General features: G+C 37.9%; 2 protein-coding genes across 10 annotated transcripts in view; one reads left to right on the top strand and one right to left on the bottom strand.

The window, feature by feature from the left end:
* Positions 1-8,929, top strand: part of padi2 (peptidyl arginine deiminase, type II) — a 32,557-nt gene extending 23,628 nt beyond the window's left edge. The window contains exons 12-17 of one of the 2 annotated variants that reach the window (XM_038291219.1): positions 1,524-1,671; positions 2,084-2,177; positions 2,270-2,349; positions 4,497-4,634; positions 7,877-8,146; positions 8,363-8,929. In XM_038291219.1, the coding sequence (XP_038147147.1) occupies positions 1,524-1,671; positions 2,084-2,177; positions 2,270-2,349; positions 4,497-4,634; positions 7,877-8,110 (694 nt within the window). In that variant the 3' untranslated portion in view covers positions 8,111-8,146; positions 8,363-8,929. Of the gene's footprint in view, positions 1-1,523; positions 1,672-2,083; positions 2,178-2,269; positions 2,350-4,496; positions 4,635-7,876 lie in introns of both variants that reach the window. The other variant, XM_038291220.1, reaches the window with a different exon arrangement.
* A 2,338-nt stretch (positions 8,930-11,267) lies between these two features.
* The window catches only part of si:dkey-166d12.2 (rap1 GTPase-activating protein 1), a 61,742-nt gene continuing 58,722 nt past the window's right edge, over positions 11,268-14,287 (bottom strand). For 6 of the 8 annotated variants that reach the window (XM_038291214.1, XM_038291215.1, XM_038291210.1 and 3 more), the window contains 4 exons: positions 13,950-14,037; positions 13,437-13,546; positions 12,991-13,038; positions 11,268-11,620 (listed from right to left, as the gene is read on the bottom strand). In XM_038291214.1, the coding sequence (XP_038147142.1) occupies positions 13,030-13,038; positions 13,437-13,546; positions 13,950-14,037 (207 nt within the window). In that variant the 3' untranslated portion in view covers positions 11,268-11,620; positions 12,991-13,029. The remainder of the gene's footprint in view (positions 11,621-12,990; positions 13,039-13,436; positions 13,547-13,949; positions 14,038-14,287) is intronic. The other 2 variants (XM_038291218.1, XM_038291211.1) reach the window with 1 other exon arrangement.

The following is a 14,287-nucleotide window of genomic DNA, read 5'->3' as shown; positions in this document are numbered from 1 at the left end:
GAATGTCCGAATGTCTAGTAGTGGAAAAAATAGTGGACTCAAAATTTCCTAAAATGCACCTGAAAGTGTGCAACCACGGTCACTAGATGAGCAGATATGTCTCAGAATGCTTTAAAGAACTCTCCTCACAAAGCATCATGGGATTTGTTTTGGGGGAGAGAGAACAAAGAGGCAGGCACCTGCTTGGAGCTGAGGTCCCGTGACCAATGGGAAACAAAAAGTAGTGATCATCTCTGAAGAGTCAGTTAAACTGATATTAGAGTCAAATATGTCTATTTTTGTTTGTTTTCTTTTTTTGGGGGGGTTCACTAGATGGGGCTCTCCCCTCCAATATATACCGTAAATCATCTAATATTGGCCTGTATTCCATTAGCATTCAGGTCTCTAACAACAGCCAGTCTCGCTGTTGGCAGAGGTAAATAATGGCCGGACTTGTATACAGGCCGGGGCTATAATTAGAACCAAGGATGTTCCTGGGCAGTCCTCAACAACTGGTGATAGTAACATACAAGTACCACAAGGGGGCAATGTTTGCTAACAAATCCAAGCCATTAGCATGGGATGTCCCATCCTTACAAAGACATCATAGTGGCCTTACTTAATCATTCTGATCTGAAAGACACATGTGATTACTGGTAGGTCTGGTAACCAGGCAGCCTTAAAATGACAGAATTTCGTTGGCCTTTGTTGTTCTGAATTTTTCTTGAAGTATATGATGCTGGTAGCCTACTTCCACTTAGCCTGCCTCAAATAAAATTTCACTGTGATGGCAGAACAGTTTCTATAATTTTTTTTAAAAACTTTGTTTCGCAAGTCAGTTTGGCCAAGATTCCATTCTGTGTCTTTTTTTTTTCCCTCGTCATTGCCGTGCAGAAAAATTGCAGCTGCTGGAAGATGTCTGAATAATGTTTTGTCTACCGTTATGGTAACTGTACTTTTTCAATAAATGAACCTAGTATTTTATAGGTTCAAAGAGACACGAAATCTCATTTTTATTCATTCCACTGGTAGTCTGCATTAGTCAAATAGAAATAGAGGCATGCCTCTAATTCTGGCCTCCTTCCAATAATGGCCTGGACCAAGATGTACCTGTGTGATATAAAGGCCCCGTCCCATATTAGAGGATTTACGGTAAACCAAGAGGTGACAGGTAGTGGATAGGTGTTGAATTCGGAAGGGCGTGCAAGTTTTTGACTGTTGTGGTGGAGTCATTGTTAACCCTGTGACTGTGCACCGTGGAAAAAATGGATTTGTTCACAAATGGTTCATCTGGCTGGAATAACTTGGACTAAGGTTATACGCAATCAACAAGCACAACGTCAGCCACTCAGGGCATTATAACTATGCTGCAACGGATCAACACTTAAATTGTGCGGTATTAAACTGGCTAATATAACTGAATATAAAGTTTAATATGAAGTCCATTATAAAGTCCCCGCTCTATATAGCGATTAAGCGATTTAAGGTGTATGTCCGGACACAGCTTATGTGTCAAGATTTTGTTGTTCTTTCCTTTCTCTAAGGACCACAAATGGACGAAACATGACCCAAGTCGTTCAAGACTTCTTGTGGGCTCAGAAGGTTCAGGAACCTGTGGCCTTGTATTCTGATTGGCTCGTCGTTGGCCATGTCGATGAATTCATGACTTTTGTTCCTGCTCCTGACAGAAAGGTAGTTAAAAAGAACAAAGCTGAAATAATATCTTATAGATAACCAGACAAAATATAAATTGCTTCATACTCAGGAAAAGTTATATGTTCTAGCATCAATTCTAGAGGTGAAACTTTAATGGGATGAAGGATTACATTTCAATTGTTTCCATCTTTGGATGTTTGATGGTTGTTTTAATACAGCTGTGTAATGTGGCTTTTTAAGCTTCATGATAAATGAAACTCACATTGGCTCCCACTGTATTCAGATCTATAAGATGTGATGTCTGCCTAGTTTTAGGGTTCAGATTCTTCCTTTATCTCCCAACATTAGTGGTTGATGCTGCCATGCCCTTAGTTCTATCAAGGGATTGTGGGAGCTCTCTGAAAATGAGATCTCCAATGTTCTTTGTCTCTTGTACACCTGCGTACAGGGCTTTCGACTGCTGCTGGCCAGCCCACACGCTGGCTACAAAATATTCAAAAAACTTCAAAATGATGGACATGGCCAAGCCAAAATCTTTGAAGGTACATTTGGTGTGTTTATACTGCATACTTTAATAAAAATGATCAGTTATACTTGTAATAAACAGAACTTAAAAGTGCAAATTATCCTAAAGGTTTGAAAGATGAGAAGCCAGTGACAGTGGATAAGATCCTGAGTGATGACAGGCTCCGTCTTCAAAATGAATATGTGCAGGTGAGTGGGACTGTGAACTGCATACTAAAACTGCATACATCTACTTTTATGTTGCTTTAATAAGGGACAGTAATGAGTAATCAACATCTGTGCATTAAACTCAGTGGTGGGTGGTTGGTAAAGAAAAACACCAAACATTTTTTTCATATAAAATAACACTTTTAGGCCACAGCTTTGTTGGATGTGTTGGGCAACAAATACTCCCAGCTTCAAAGTTTAAGCTGGGAGAATTTTCAAAATCCGAGCTGCCTGTTAAAAGGCTGAAGAGAGATTTTATTTTTCAGCTCTGCAATCAGTCTAAGAAGACAGTGCATCTAAATCAAAACAATAAGTACAGAAAAAGAAATTGTACATTTTGGAATCACTTGGCAAAAGTTAAAAACCAAATTTGGAAAAACAAAAAGGTGGTGCTCTCCAGTAGGGGCCGTGGAAGAAGGATGTTCTCACAATGTGGTTGGAAAGTCAAGATATGGGAAGAATGTAAATACTCAATCTAGAACAAATGATTAGATCACAGGATTCACACTTAGAACTGGGTTATTTTACTTTCTTACCTGTTTTACTCTCAAAGATTTTAAAATATTTTCACATCCTATTACAGACCCTTTACTTTGCAAAAACCTGCACTGGAAAAAAATCAAAATCTAGATAATTCATTTTTTCTTAATATAAGTTCATTTGTTCTTGAATTGAAAAGGTAAAAGAGACATTTTGCCATTGCAACATTTAAAATAAGAAAACACAATTGTATTGTCTTATTTAAGTGCATTTTATCTAAATATCTTATTTTAAGAGTAAATATACTGATTACATTGGCAAATCATCTAATTTTCCTTAATCTTATTTCTAGATTGTTTTTCCAGTGTGGTATTTTAACAGGGGTGTCTTTGAAAAGCACTTTACACTGGTCTTTGCTGCAAAACGCATCATAGCAATGAACTTCTCTGTCGAAAGCATTTTTCCCCCCGATTTTAAAGATGAATCGAATCTTCCTACAACACTGGTGTCGCATACATAAAATTGACCAAATCAGGTATTCATGGGGGACAGTGGCTGATAAAATATCCATGTTTGCAATGTTTATTCTAGCAACACTCCATACCGCCCCATGTGGTCTTGTTTAAAAGGACAAGAGGGCAGTATGGATGGAGCAGTTTGGAGTTGATTTAAATCCACCTCTTAGTTACCTATAATTTTAAGTCATTATATGCTATGTTAATCATGTTGACAGTAACATGTGTATAAACCAAGCATTAATCACACTGATATTAAAACATTTAAACCTGATATTGAGCGTCAATAATGACTTCTGTTTTGAAATGAAAGGAAAAGTCCAGTCAGCAAAGAATAATCAATGGATCATTATCTATAGCTAAAACTAATACATTCACAGGGATTTAATAAATTTTGCGTTAATCAGTATAAAAATGTAATTAACGTCACGTTGCGGTGAGCCTAGGACCATTCTCCCCACTTTACAAGCAAAATCTATACAAACTATCATACACACCTGCAATCAACAACAATGATATTAGATTTCAAGAGGACTTCACCATTGAAATTCGTGAGCGCTATAGTTTAAGTGACAATGCCCATGTACATGGTAGTTGGAAGTTGTAATACATCTGGTAAAAGAAAAAAAAAAGAAAAAAAAAGTGATTTCATCTTTCCAGTTCATGATCCTCCACCGGTTCGTTGTTGGATTGCCAACTTAAAGAGGGAGGATTTACCATCGAAATTCTGGCAAGAGAAAAAAGGCGTAATATGTAGCCAACATTTCGAAGAATGTTTTCAAGATGACTTGGATAATAGCGTGTATTGACAAACACCCGATAGAGCATTGGGACTTGATCAGCAGCCGATACCGCACCGTTACATCACAAACCAGTAGGTGGCAGTAGTGTTCTTTGATGACAAGGATGCCTCTAGTAAAGCTCCTTCAAATGAAAATTACATTTATTAAAAAGTATGTAATGATTTTATATTTAAAGAACTTTTAAAAGTTTGAATTCTGAAAATGAGTGGACTTTTCTTTCAATAGTTTCTACTTGGATGTCTTAGAAGGCTGTTAAACCTTTGACATCTGCTTATTATGCTCCCTGAAGTTCATCAACTTTAGTGTCTTTTTCCCCACCGGTCTGTAACAGGACTGCATTGACTGGAACAGGGATGTGCTGAAGAAAGAGCTGGGCCTGGATGAGGAGGATATTATTGACCTGCCAATCCTTTTCAAGCTGGTGACTAAGGGCAAACAAGAAAGAGCAGTGGCCTACTACCCTGATATGGTTTGTTTTAATTCTTCCTTTGGCTTTTTAGTTAAGATGCAAAGACGGTTGAAGTACAGTATTGTTTTTAAAGGGGTAATAGAATGATTATATTGGGTATTTGGTTCTGGTCCTTAAGGTCTCTAATAGGGTGTGTAACATTGGTTGGGCTGAAAATGGCATATTTGCTGTTATATGAGCCTAATGCAAACCTGGTTAAAAGCCCCAGAATGAAACGACAGGTTTTCTTCCTTTTATGGTATGCTCCTGAATATTTACACTGTGTGCAGAATTATTTGGCAATTTGTATTTTTGAGGATTATTTTTATTATTGGGCAACAATTGTGTTCTCAATCAACCCAAAAGACTCCTTAACACTAGAAGTCCAAGAGATACAATAATTTTCATCAGCCTCCAGTCCCCCCAACAGTACTTCACAACTCATGATTCCCTTTTCAGATGTAAATGCCCCATTAGCGCTGTGGTGGGAGAAGCATTTCACCCCCTTCAGTTTAGGTTTTAGCTCAAGTCTCTTTACCCTCTGCTCTCTTTACCTGAGAGCCTGGGGAGAAAAATATCATCTAGGTCTATGTCATCAGTATCGCCAACACCGCAATGATTTCAGCGGAGACACCAGAGCAGCGATCAGACGATAACTGATCTGTACAATGAAAATGGCTTCATGACCTGGTACGCTGTAGAAAGCAACAATATTTATACAATAATGACCATCTGACCTATTTATTAGGGGGTAAATATAACTCAGGCGATCTCTTCTCTCTCTCTCCTCTTTCCACCGCTGCAGCAGAGGAGTGGAGAGAAAGCATCGTGAGACTGCAGTAAAGTTGGCAATATATTCACAGATTCGGCTTTTACGGATTAATGACTCATCTGCGGATGATTTATTCTACCAAACAGACACCTCTCCGTAACAACAAGGCAGACAGTGAGCTACAACAGTAGTTTCCTCAAAATGAGTCTCCTATCGCTGGGAGATTTACATCGGACCCTATGCAGAGCTCGCTGCTCCTCAAATGCTTAGGGACCACCTGCAAGTTGCAAAAAAATCTGAGAGAAATATTTAAAACGGTCACCAAGGAGAGGTGGATAATTATCACATTTATTGGATTTGAAAATAATACTTTTTTGAGGAATTTCACAAAGCCTAAATGACAAATGGCATCTCTATTTTATTATTACATATTATTAGATATATATAATGAGCAATGACTACCTATAGATAATTGTAGTGCCACCAAACTTGTAATCTGAACTAAATGAGGTTACCTGTGTATCCTACAACTCTTACTTTGGAAAGATAGGCCAAACTGTATTTTTGGAGATTTTTTTCATTGTTATTAATAGCTTATAATAGCCAGTAATTACAGTTTAGATCATTGTAGTGCCACCAAACTTGTAGCACACATAGATAACCTCATCTAGTTCAGACTACAGCTCTTACTTTCAGAATTTATGCTAAACTCTATTTTTTGAGATTTTTTAATTGTTATTATACGTAATATAGCCAATAAAAGCTTGGCAATTTCCAAACTGCTGCATCCCTCTGAAAGACATCTGACAAACTCTGGAAAGTCAAAAATTGTCAGATCTCTTTTCTGACCCATTTTGCCAAAGGAAAGGATGTTGGCTTATAATTAAGCACACTTTATATAGGGTGTTGGTGTAATGATTCTGCACACAATGTAGATGAGCTGTGCGCTGATTGGTTGGTTTACAGTGAGCGGTGCTGCTGAGCAAAGACGCATCATAGCAACAAGCACTCACACTGAAACTCCGAAATTCTTGATATGGTAGGGTGACCAGATGTCCTCTTTTTCCCTAGATATGTCCTACTTTTCACACCTAAATCAATGTCCGGGGGAATTTCAACATCTAAAAAAATGTCAGAGGGAATTTCCACATCCTCTGGGATTTTGATCACCTACAGTGCAGGAGAAACCGAGCCGTCAGCTCAGGTTCTCTTGCACTGTTCCCCCAAGAACCCGGGTTATCTGTTCTGCTGCACTACAGTGCTACAAAGCATACCGGTGACAGTATGCTTCCCCTTGCCTGCCTTACCGTGCTTTCCCCCTTCTGCCGGTAAGGTAGGCAGGGGGGAGGCTACTGTCTTAGTGTCGGGTTCGGTTGCTCCGGTCCCGGCCGCCGGGGTTCCCGGACCAGCCCCGGTTCAAATGCCCGGAATCTGGTCACAATAGATATGCTAGCATTGCTATCAACAGCTTAGCGACAGAATCATACTTGCAGTTTGTGGTTGTGATGGCCATACGGTCAGAACAGCCCCTCGTTTCAGTAAAAGAAGTTTAGCAAATCCTGCTGTCCAAGTTTTTGAAAGCTGTCTTTGGTAAAATGCTCAGAGTAAATGAACAGCTGAGCATCAAACTTTGCAGGGATCTTCTGATAGACAAAAGATAATCCATGCCTGTCGAGTCTTTGGATCCTTGGGATGACTTTAAAAATTTTACCCTTTCTCCATGCAGCCTGGAACACTGCATTTACTGTATGTCAATTTCAGGGCGTGACAAAAGTACAAGCCAGAACCAAATAAGGCAACATCCCCGAATTTACTTCAATTATGTGCTTTGTGAATTTGCCCGTTTTATGGTGGTGTAGAATTGTGAGATTTGCAGAGAAAGGAGGTGTTGATGGGGTTTGAGCTTCTCTGTATGTCCATTTCACCCAGTGAACTGTCGTTATGACAATGTATACTCGGTTTTGCACTCTGACCCCTTGAAGTATTTGTCCTTTTACAGATGTGTTCTGTTTGAAAATTTTGACGGAATTTATAACTAAAAAATAAAAAATCCAAACAGAAATTTTCTCACGCTACAAGTTATCATTTCTATAATTCTCCATTTCTATTCTATACTTAGACTTTTTTCTGTTTTACAGTTCTGTTTGTAACTCCTGGGCTGGTAAATGACAACAACCTCCTATTTGAAAAAAATATGCTTTAAACTTTTTAGTTTGTGGTTTAAAAAGCATAATATTTATAGTTTTACATTAGGCTAGCTAATTGTGGATCAGTTTTACTCTAGAAAGAAATTTGAATAATTGAAAACTATATTATTCAAGTTATCTTCAAGTGTTAGGAAAATGCATAGTTTGTCAGGAGACATTTATGCGTAGTAAATAAGCGATAAACAGAGGAATGCTAAAATAATATGGAACCGGATGGTACATCTTTTTTACAGCACTACAAATTTGAACTAATTCAATGGCTTCATGTTAAAATTGATTTCCAGGTCAACATGATTGTCTTGGGGAAACATCTTGGCATTCCGAAGCCGTTTGGCCCCAAGGTGAACGGCCGCTGTGTCCTGGAGGCCAAAATGTGCTCCCTGATGGAGGGCCTGGGTCTAACCTGCACGTTCATTGACGACTTTGCCTCCTACCACAAACTGCTGGGAGAGGTGCACTGCGGCTCCAACGTCCGTAGAAAGCCGTTTGATTTCAAATGGTGGAACGTTGAGCTGTGAATGAAACACTGAAGCTGAGAAAATCCAGGTCTACATTCTTTTGGGATTTAGTTAAAGTTGTTTTGGTAGCTATAGGTACAGAAAATGCTGTTTTATGTCAGAGCAAAGCCTTTTTTTGAATTATAATTAGATGTTAATGAAAAGCAATTCCCTGTTTCTACCACTTGAATTCTTGAAATTTCCAGGGGCTGAACCCTTTGCAATACTTGCACTGCAGTAAACCTGGTGTGGCATAAAAGGAGTGCTTAGTAATCATCCAGGCTGAACAGCATGTTTGTTTCTATCTTGTTGAAATAGAATTTACAATCAGAGCAAAGGTAGTTTTGTCATTAAATCTAAAAACGATGAATATAAATGCAATCACTTAATCCTCAGTTAGGCACCAATTGCCGCAGAGGACGACCTGAAGATAATTTTCTAAAATCATCACCAAGAGATTAAAAAGTGCCCCATTTCAGTAAACAAAGGTGTTCCCGTTATATCTGTGATAAATTAAACTGGACATGCAAGCTTAAATAAATCAAATGCTCCTATTACACCCTCCGACAGGAGGGGAACAAACAGGTTTATTGTCCCCCCCAATCCAGAGTTTGGATTTTCCAACACTGTATCACTTCAAAATTATAGACTCTCATTCTTTGCATGAAATAAATCAGCATTTCAGAAGAAATAACTCCAGAACTAGTGGTGTTCATATTCATTTTTACTAAACCTTTTTCTTTACTTCATTTACAAAAAAAGATGAAAAGCAATATTTACAAACAAGTCATTTGTAACAAGGGTTTAAAGCAAACAGTTCACAAAAACAACAACAACAAACAAATACAATCATTTGAACTAAGCACAGCAAGGTTTTTTGTTTTCTGCCAGTGTTTAAGTGGCTGATAGACACTGGTCTGCAGTGCAAACACGTACAGTAGATTGATGGGACCATAAAGCAATGTGCAATAACAACATAGAGCCACAAGAGGGCAGACTTTATCTACTTAAGTCTTTTCAACAGTCAACTTTTTCTTTTGGAATCTAAATTCTGTTTTGATTTTTGCCTCATCTAATATGTTTTTTACTGTTATCCTATACCACTTTGTTTACTATAAAGAGCTTTAATGAATATAATATAAACTTATGGGTGCTCTATCTTTACTTTGGTGTCTTAAACCTCTTTTTTGTATGCAATATAAATGTAACCTGAAAACTACATAATAAATATCGAGGGATCAATTTACTGAAATATATTCCTCAACTTGTCTCTCCCTTCCTTATATTCCCTCTTCTTTATAGTTTTACATTCATCTGGCAACATGGTGCCTTTTATAAATGACCTTCCAATAAAGCAGCTTCTGTGACACAATGAAAAAGGCAACTTCAAGACACGTCACAGTGTGATCATTTCTCAACAAACTCAAGCTTTTTAAAAAGGTCAGCATTTTTTTAGAGAACAGCAAATGTAGTGCTTACAGTAGGTCACAGTTATTTATATATATTACACTTTACAAATAGAGATGGAAACAGTAACATTTGGCTGCCTGACAGCAATATGTGCTGCATGTTGATGGTAGCTGGTTTAGAATAAAACACATATCACAAGGACGACCTTCTATGTGAAGCGTTGTGTTGATGTGCAGAGAAGGAGGGTTTTGGCAAGTAGAATTTCACCATGCACAGTACTGTGGAATAAACACTGTACTCAGACATCAGCAGGTGTCTACGAACAAAGAGTTTCTGAAGATAAGTCTTAACATGATTGTTGTTTCTTTTTCCCACATTTCCAACATAGCGCTACCTTTATCAGTTATGCTAGAACCACTAGCAACTAATCGACCTGCGGAAATTAAATATTCCAACGTTGTTTTGCCACAAAAAAAATATCCATTCATTTTCTGACACGCTTAATCCCAAGTGGGGTCGTGAGGGGTGCTGGTGCCTATCTCCAGCTGTCTATGGACGAGAGGCGGGGTCCACCCTGGACAGGTCACCAGTCCATTGCAGAAAAGAAATATCCAGTAGGAAGAATAACATCATAAAAAGTGTTGTCTTAAATAAAGCCACGCTCACTGGGTAGGTCAGAGTTACATATAGTGTCACAGTGGCAAGGGAATTTGACAATTAAAGATTCCCCAAACACATTTATCTCTTTGATTTTTGGAAACATTTAAATATTTCAGATCATCAAACTTTGAGTATAAAAATAAGATGGTCTCCGTAAACAGAAATATCACGATTTCATTGAATGGGGGGAATGCTAATTGAACAAAACATCTGTCAGGGCTACAAAGCTGCTTTTAAGGTTTTAGGATTGCAGCTAACCTGGGTGAAGACCATTCTTCACAAATGGAGATGACATGGAACAGTGGTGAACCCTCTCCAGAGTTTTGTAGTTGGATTAAGGAGCAGGTCAATAGTGTAGCACTTCAGGGAGTTGACTTCTGAGTGGCCTAGTCAAAGTCTGAATTTACATGCTTTTCAGATGCTGTTAATGTCAGAAAACCCTCCAATATGACTGAATAAAACAAAACAATTTGTATCAACAGTGGTGTAACACTCCAACACACCAGACCTCATTAAATCCGACCTTTCAGTCATAATCTGGATTTAGTCCAGGAATAGTTGTTAAAATTGGGCTGTGTTTGGTCTGTCTGATTTTGTTCCACTTAAGACCAAAGATTAGTCTGGAAAACCCAGTTTGCAAATTCTTTTCAACAATCTGAAAATTACAGCTTTTTACCTTTCAAGACTTTGTTTGGATGTAAATCATATGGTCTTTTCAACCAATTTTTGCCTGGTGGGAAAACACTCAGTAACCGGTTGCTTGATGGCAGTTGTTTCTGTCATGGGTTAACAAGCTAGTCCTTAGCTATGGGGGACAGTTATGGTTTTAGTTTGGATAAGGTTAGGTATGGCTTTTTTTTATATATAAATGAAAAATTAGAAAAAACAACAACGTGCATCTAACTAGACAACATTCACTTGTTCTGTTATGTCTTTAATGATCTGAAATAGTGTGACCAAAAACAAAGGAAAAACCTGTGAGGAAAAACATACTTCTTTTCCGCACTGTAAGTGAAGTGTTTAACTCTTTCAAGCAAGACGAGCACAGTCCTTTGAAAAATTTAGATTTCTTTTTTTACATCTTTCTTTTTTTAACCAACTTTCTGTAAAAAAGGAAAAAAAAAGTCAAACGCTTTACTGAATGTGTTGTAAGAAAAAGCCACAATGTCTGAAAGTTTAACTGTAATAATCAGTGCTTCCTGGCTTGAAGAACGAGCAGATGTCCTGTCCTAAGCCAGCTGCCAGACGACAGTCAGCTTCGATGCTGCTTCCACTTGAGAACAAGGTTTTCCGCATGGAGGACGGAATGAGGGCGAGAGGTCGATACATGTCCAGAGAGGTGAATGTTTGTGGTGATAAACAGCAGATCTTTGTTGAACATTCAAGGGAGGATGTGCCAGTCTCTTGGCCAGGACCTATATTCCTTCTCTGCATCAGCTTCCCCTTATATAACTTATTATTCTAAGAAAAGGGTAAGAGTATTAAGAAAGACAGAAAACATAAAGACAGGTTGATCAGACTTGAATGATAAATAGGATGTCATGGAAAAAAATTATCCAAACACCTTTTTGAAAAATTTGCTGTAACAGTAAATTATCTGGAAAAAAACAACATAAAACAAAAAAAGGGGTGGACAAAGGTGTTTCAATAATTTTCTTTGATGATGGTATGTTTACAAAGAGACTATTTTTATTCCTTCTGCCATGGAGCTTACATTTTCGGTTGTGTTTGTTTGTTAGCAGGATTACTTGTAAAGTTATCAATAGATTTTAATGCAATGTTTTACCAAAGGTGCACTTCATGCCGATTCATCTAATGACGATTCATTCAATTTTGGTGATGAACCTGATCCCAATCCAGATGCAGGAATATTTAGAGGCCCCTGTAAATTTGTTTGATGGATCAAGCAATTCCTCACTAAACCACAGGGAGGCAGCAGTGACTATTGACAGCTTCAGCATCGGACTCAAAAAGTTCAGAAGTATTATACTGAAGGCAAGCAAAAAATTATAAAAAACAAAACAAAGGGTAGCCATGACTCGAAGTCTCGAGCTGCTGATCAAACAAGAAAGCAGAATGAATAAAAGAAGGTTAGAGCAGAACTAACATCAGAGGCTGCAGACACACAATGCGTCTTATTTATAAACTTATTAAAAGGATTTTTAGGATATTTTTACGAAAGGTGCACCTCATGCCAAAGAGCAATTCATTATAATTTTGAAAGATTCCATATTATGTGGATGTTTTAGCTTTATGTTTCACAAACATGTCACACTATGGGGCAGAATTTGCTGCTTTGCAGAGGTCTGCACTCTCCAAGTGCTGTTCTAGTTCTGCATGCTGTTCTGTACCTTTGATAGTTATAGGAATATTATTTTTTTGTTTGTAAAGTGACTCGATTTTGTACTTATAAAATCATGTAGGCATGTGAAAGAACCTAAATTTAAAAGATTATACAGGGTTAATCTACAAATAAATAAAATTATCAAAGAACCTATTTTTGATGACACAATTTCTGTTTCTTTTTGTATCTACCAGCTGACTGTCACAAAGACCCACTTTATTCAAGGGTTTTTAAAGATAAATCCATAAAATATGAAGTGATTTAAAAAAACAACAACTTGAAATTGCAATAGCTTAATTGACCCCCCCCCCAATATTTTAGCATGAGAAAGGTGATGCCAAAAGAGTAATTAGTGAAAAACTTAGCAAAAAGTGCAATAATCAACCAGAACACCAATCTAACTATAACTGAATCTTTAAAAATAAATCATAATGTTAATGTGCAGTGTTAATAATTAGCCAAAGATTAGGGCAACATGGTGCCTTACCTGAAAACAGATGCTGACATGTTGATCAGAGGAGAGAAGCTAACAGTTCTGCAAACCAGCAGAAAATCATTCAAATTAAAATCAACATTAACCACAAACTGGGAAGCTAATATGCAGTCTAACAGTTTTTGGTGGTTATTCTTTTATGAAGCTGATCTGATCTGTCATATTTTACACAATATCATAATAACCCGTTGGATTTAAATGGACACATCAGAATGAGACGCTCTGATGGGAAATGTTTATAATCTAGATTCATAGAAGCTTTAGTAATATTTAGTAATAATCTTTTCATCCCTTTAGGCTATAAAAAACTGTACCTAACAAAATACTTGCAATAAGAAATGTACAGCAATCTAAAGGTGGGAAGGTGAACATGGTGAACACTGTAAGCGGGCATGTTCGGCCTGCTGAAATGACATTTAAAGACTGATGTTTTCCCTCACCGATGAGCGCCTCTGCTCCTGCAGGGGTCGCTCTGTCTTGGGCTGACCGTCCGTCCCTTTTGGCTCCGACGTCTTCACGTCGTCTGCTTGCTGCTGAAGACTGGAAGCTGCTGGGAGGAAGGGGACAGATGGTTGTGGCTGTCAAGAGCAATAAACTCAAGCGAACAATGCTGCCAGCTGTTCAAGCTCGGGAAAAAAAAGAGATTTGTAAAAACTGCAATAGATTGATGGAACAAAGTCAACCATTTAAAGATCTGGTTTTAAATGAAGGAGATGCTTGTACTGTGAAATATTTAAAAAAAAAACTTTAGTTATTAAAGCTGTTTGCTAAGTTGCATCAGATGAGGTGGCTTTCACTGCTCTGGTCCACTTTGACATGATTTATCCTGGAAGGGTTCTTCTTTCTTCCGCCCAATGATGATACTCCCCCGATACATGGTAGACTCAACCTGCTTATCACGCCCTCAGGCTATCTCTGGCCCAGCAATGTGAGCAATCATCTCCCAAACTAACCTGAAAAACTTCCTTGGTTGCTGTCCTCTGCCACAGAGCCGTAAACGAATGAGTCCTTTTTTATGGGGGTAACACAAGACACGCTTTCCTGGAAAAAAAAACATTTCCAGTTAGGTTGTAAGAGTTCTTTAAAAGTCATCAAAACTCCCAACTACAGATTAACTCCAGGGTTACATTTGCTTTTATTTGAAACCCTTTTAAAGCACACATGGTCCTAAATAAAATGCATGAGTAAACATTAATATGCATACATTGCAATATATTTGTATGCTTGTGATTCTGGAGATATATCAAATCCATCAAGCCATTTTTTTTTTTTTTTTTTTTTTTTAAAGCAA

Source organism: Cyprinodon tularosa, unplaced genomic scaffold (assembly GCF_016077235.1).
Source record: "Cyprinodon tularosa strain WSP-4 unplaced genomic scaffold, ASM1607723v1 ctg297, whole genome shotgun sequence".
Classification (NCBI taxonomy): Eukaryota; Metazoa; Chordata; class Actinopteri; order Cyprinodontiformes; family Cyprinodontidae; genus Cyprinodon; species Cyprinodon tularosa.
Note: the sequence above shows the minus strand (reverse complement) of the source record. Positions and strands in the feature narration are given on the sequence as shown.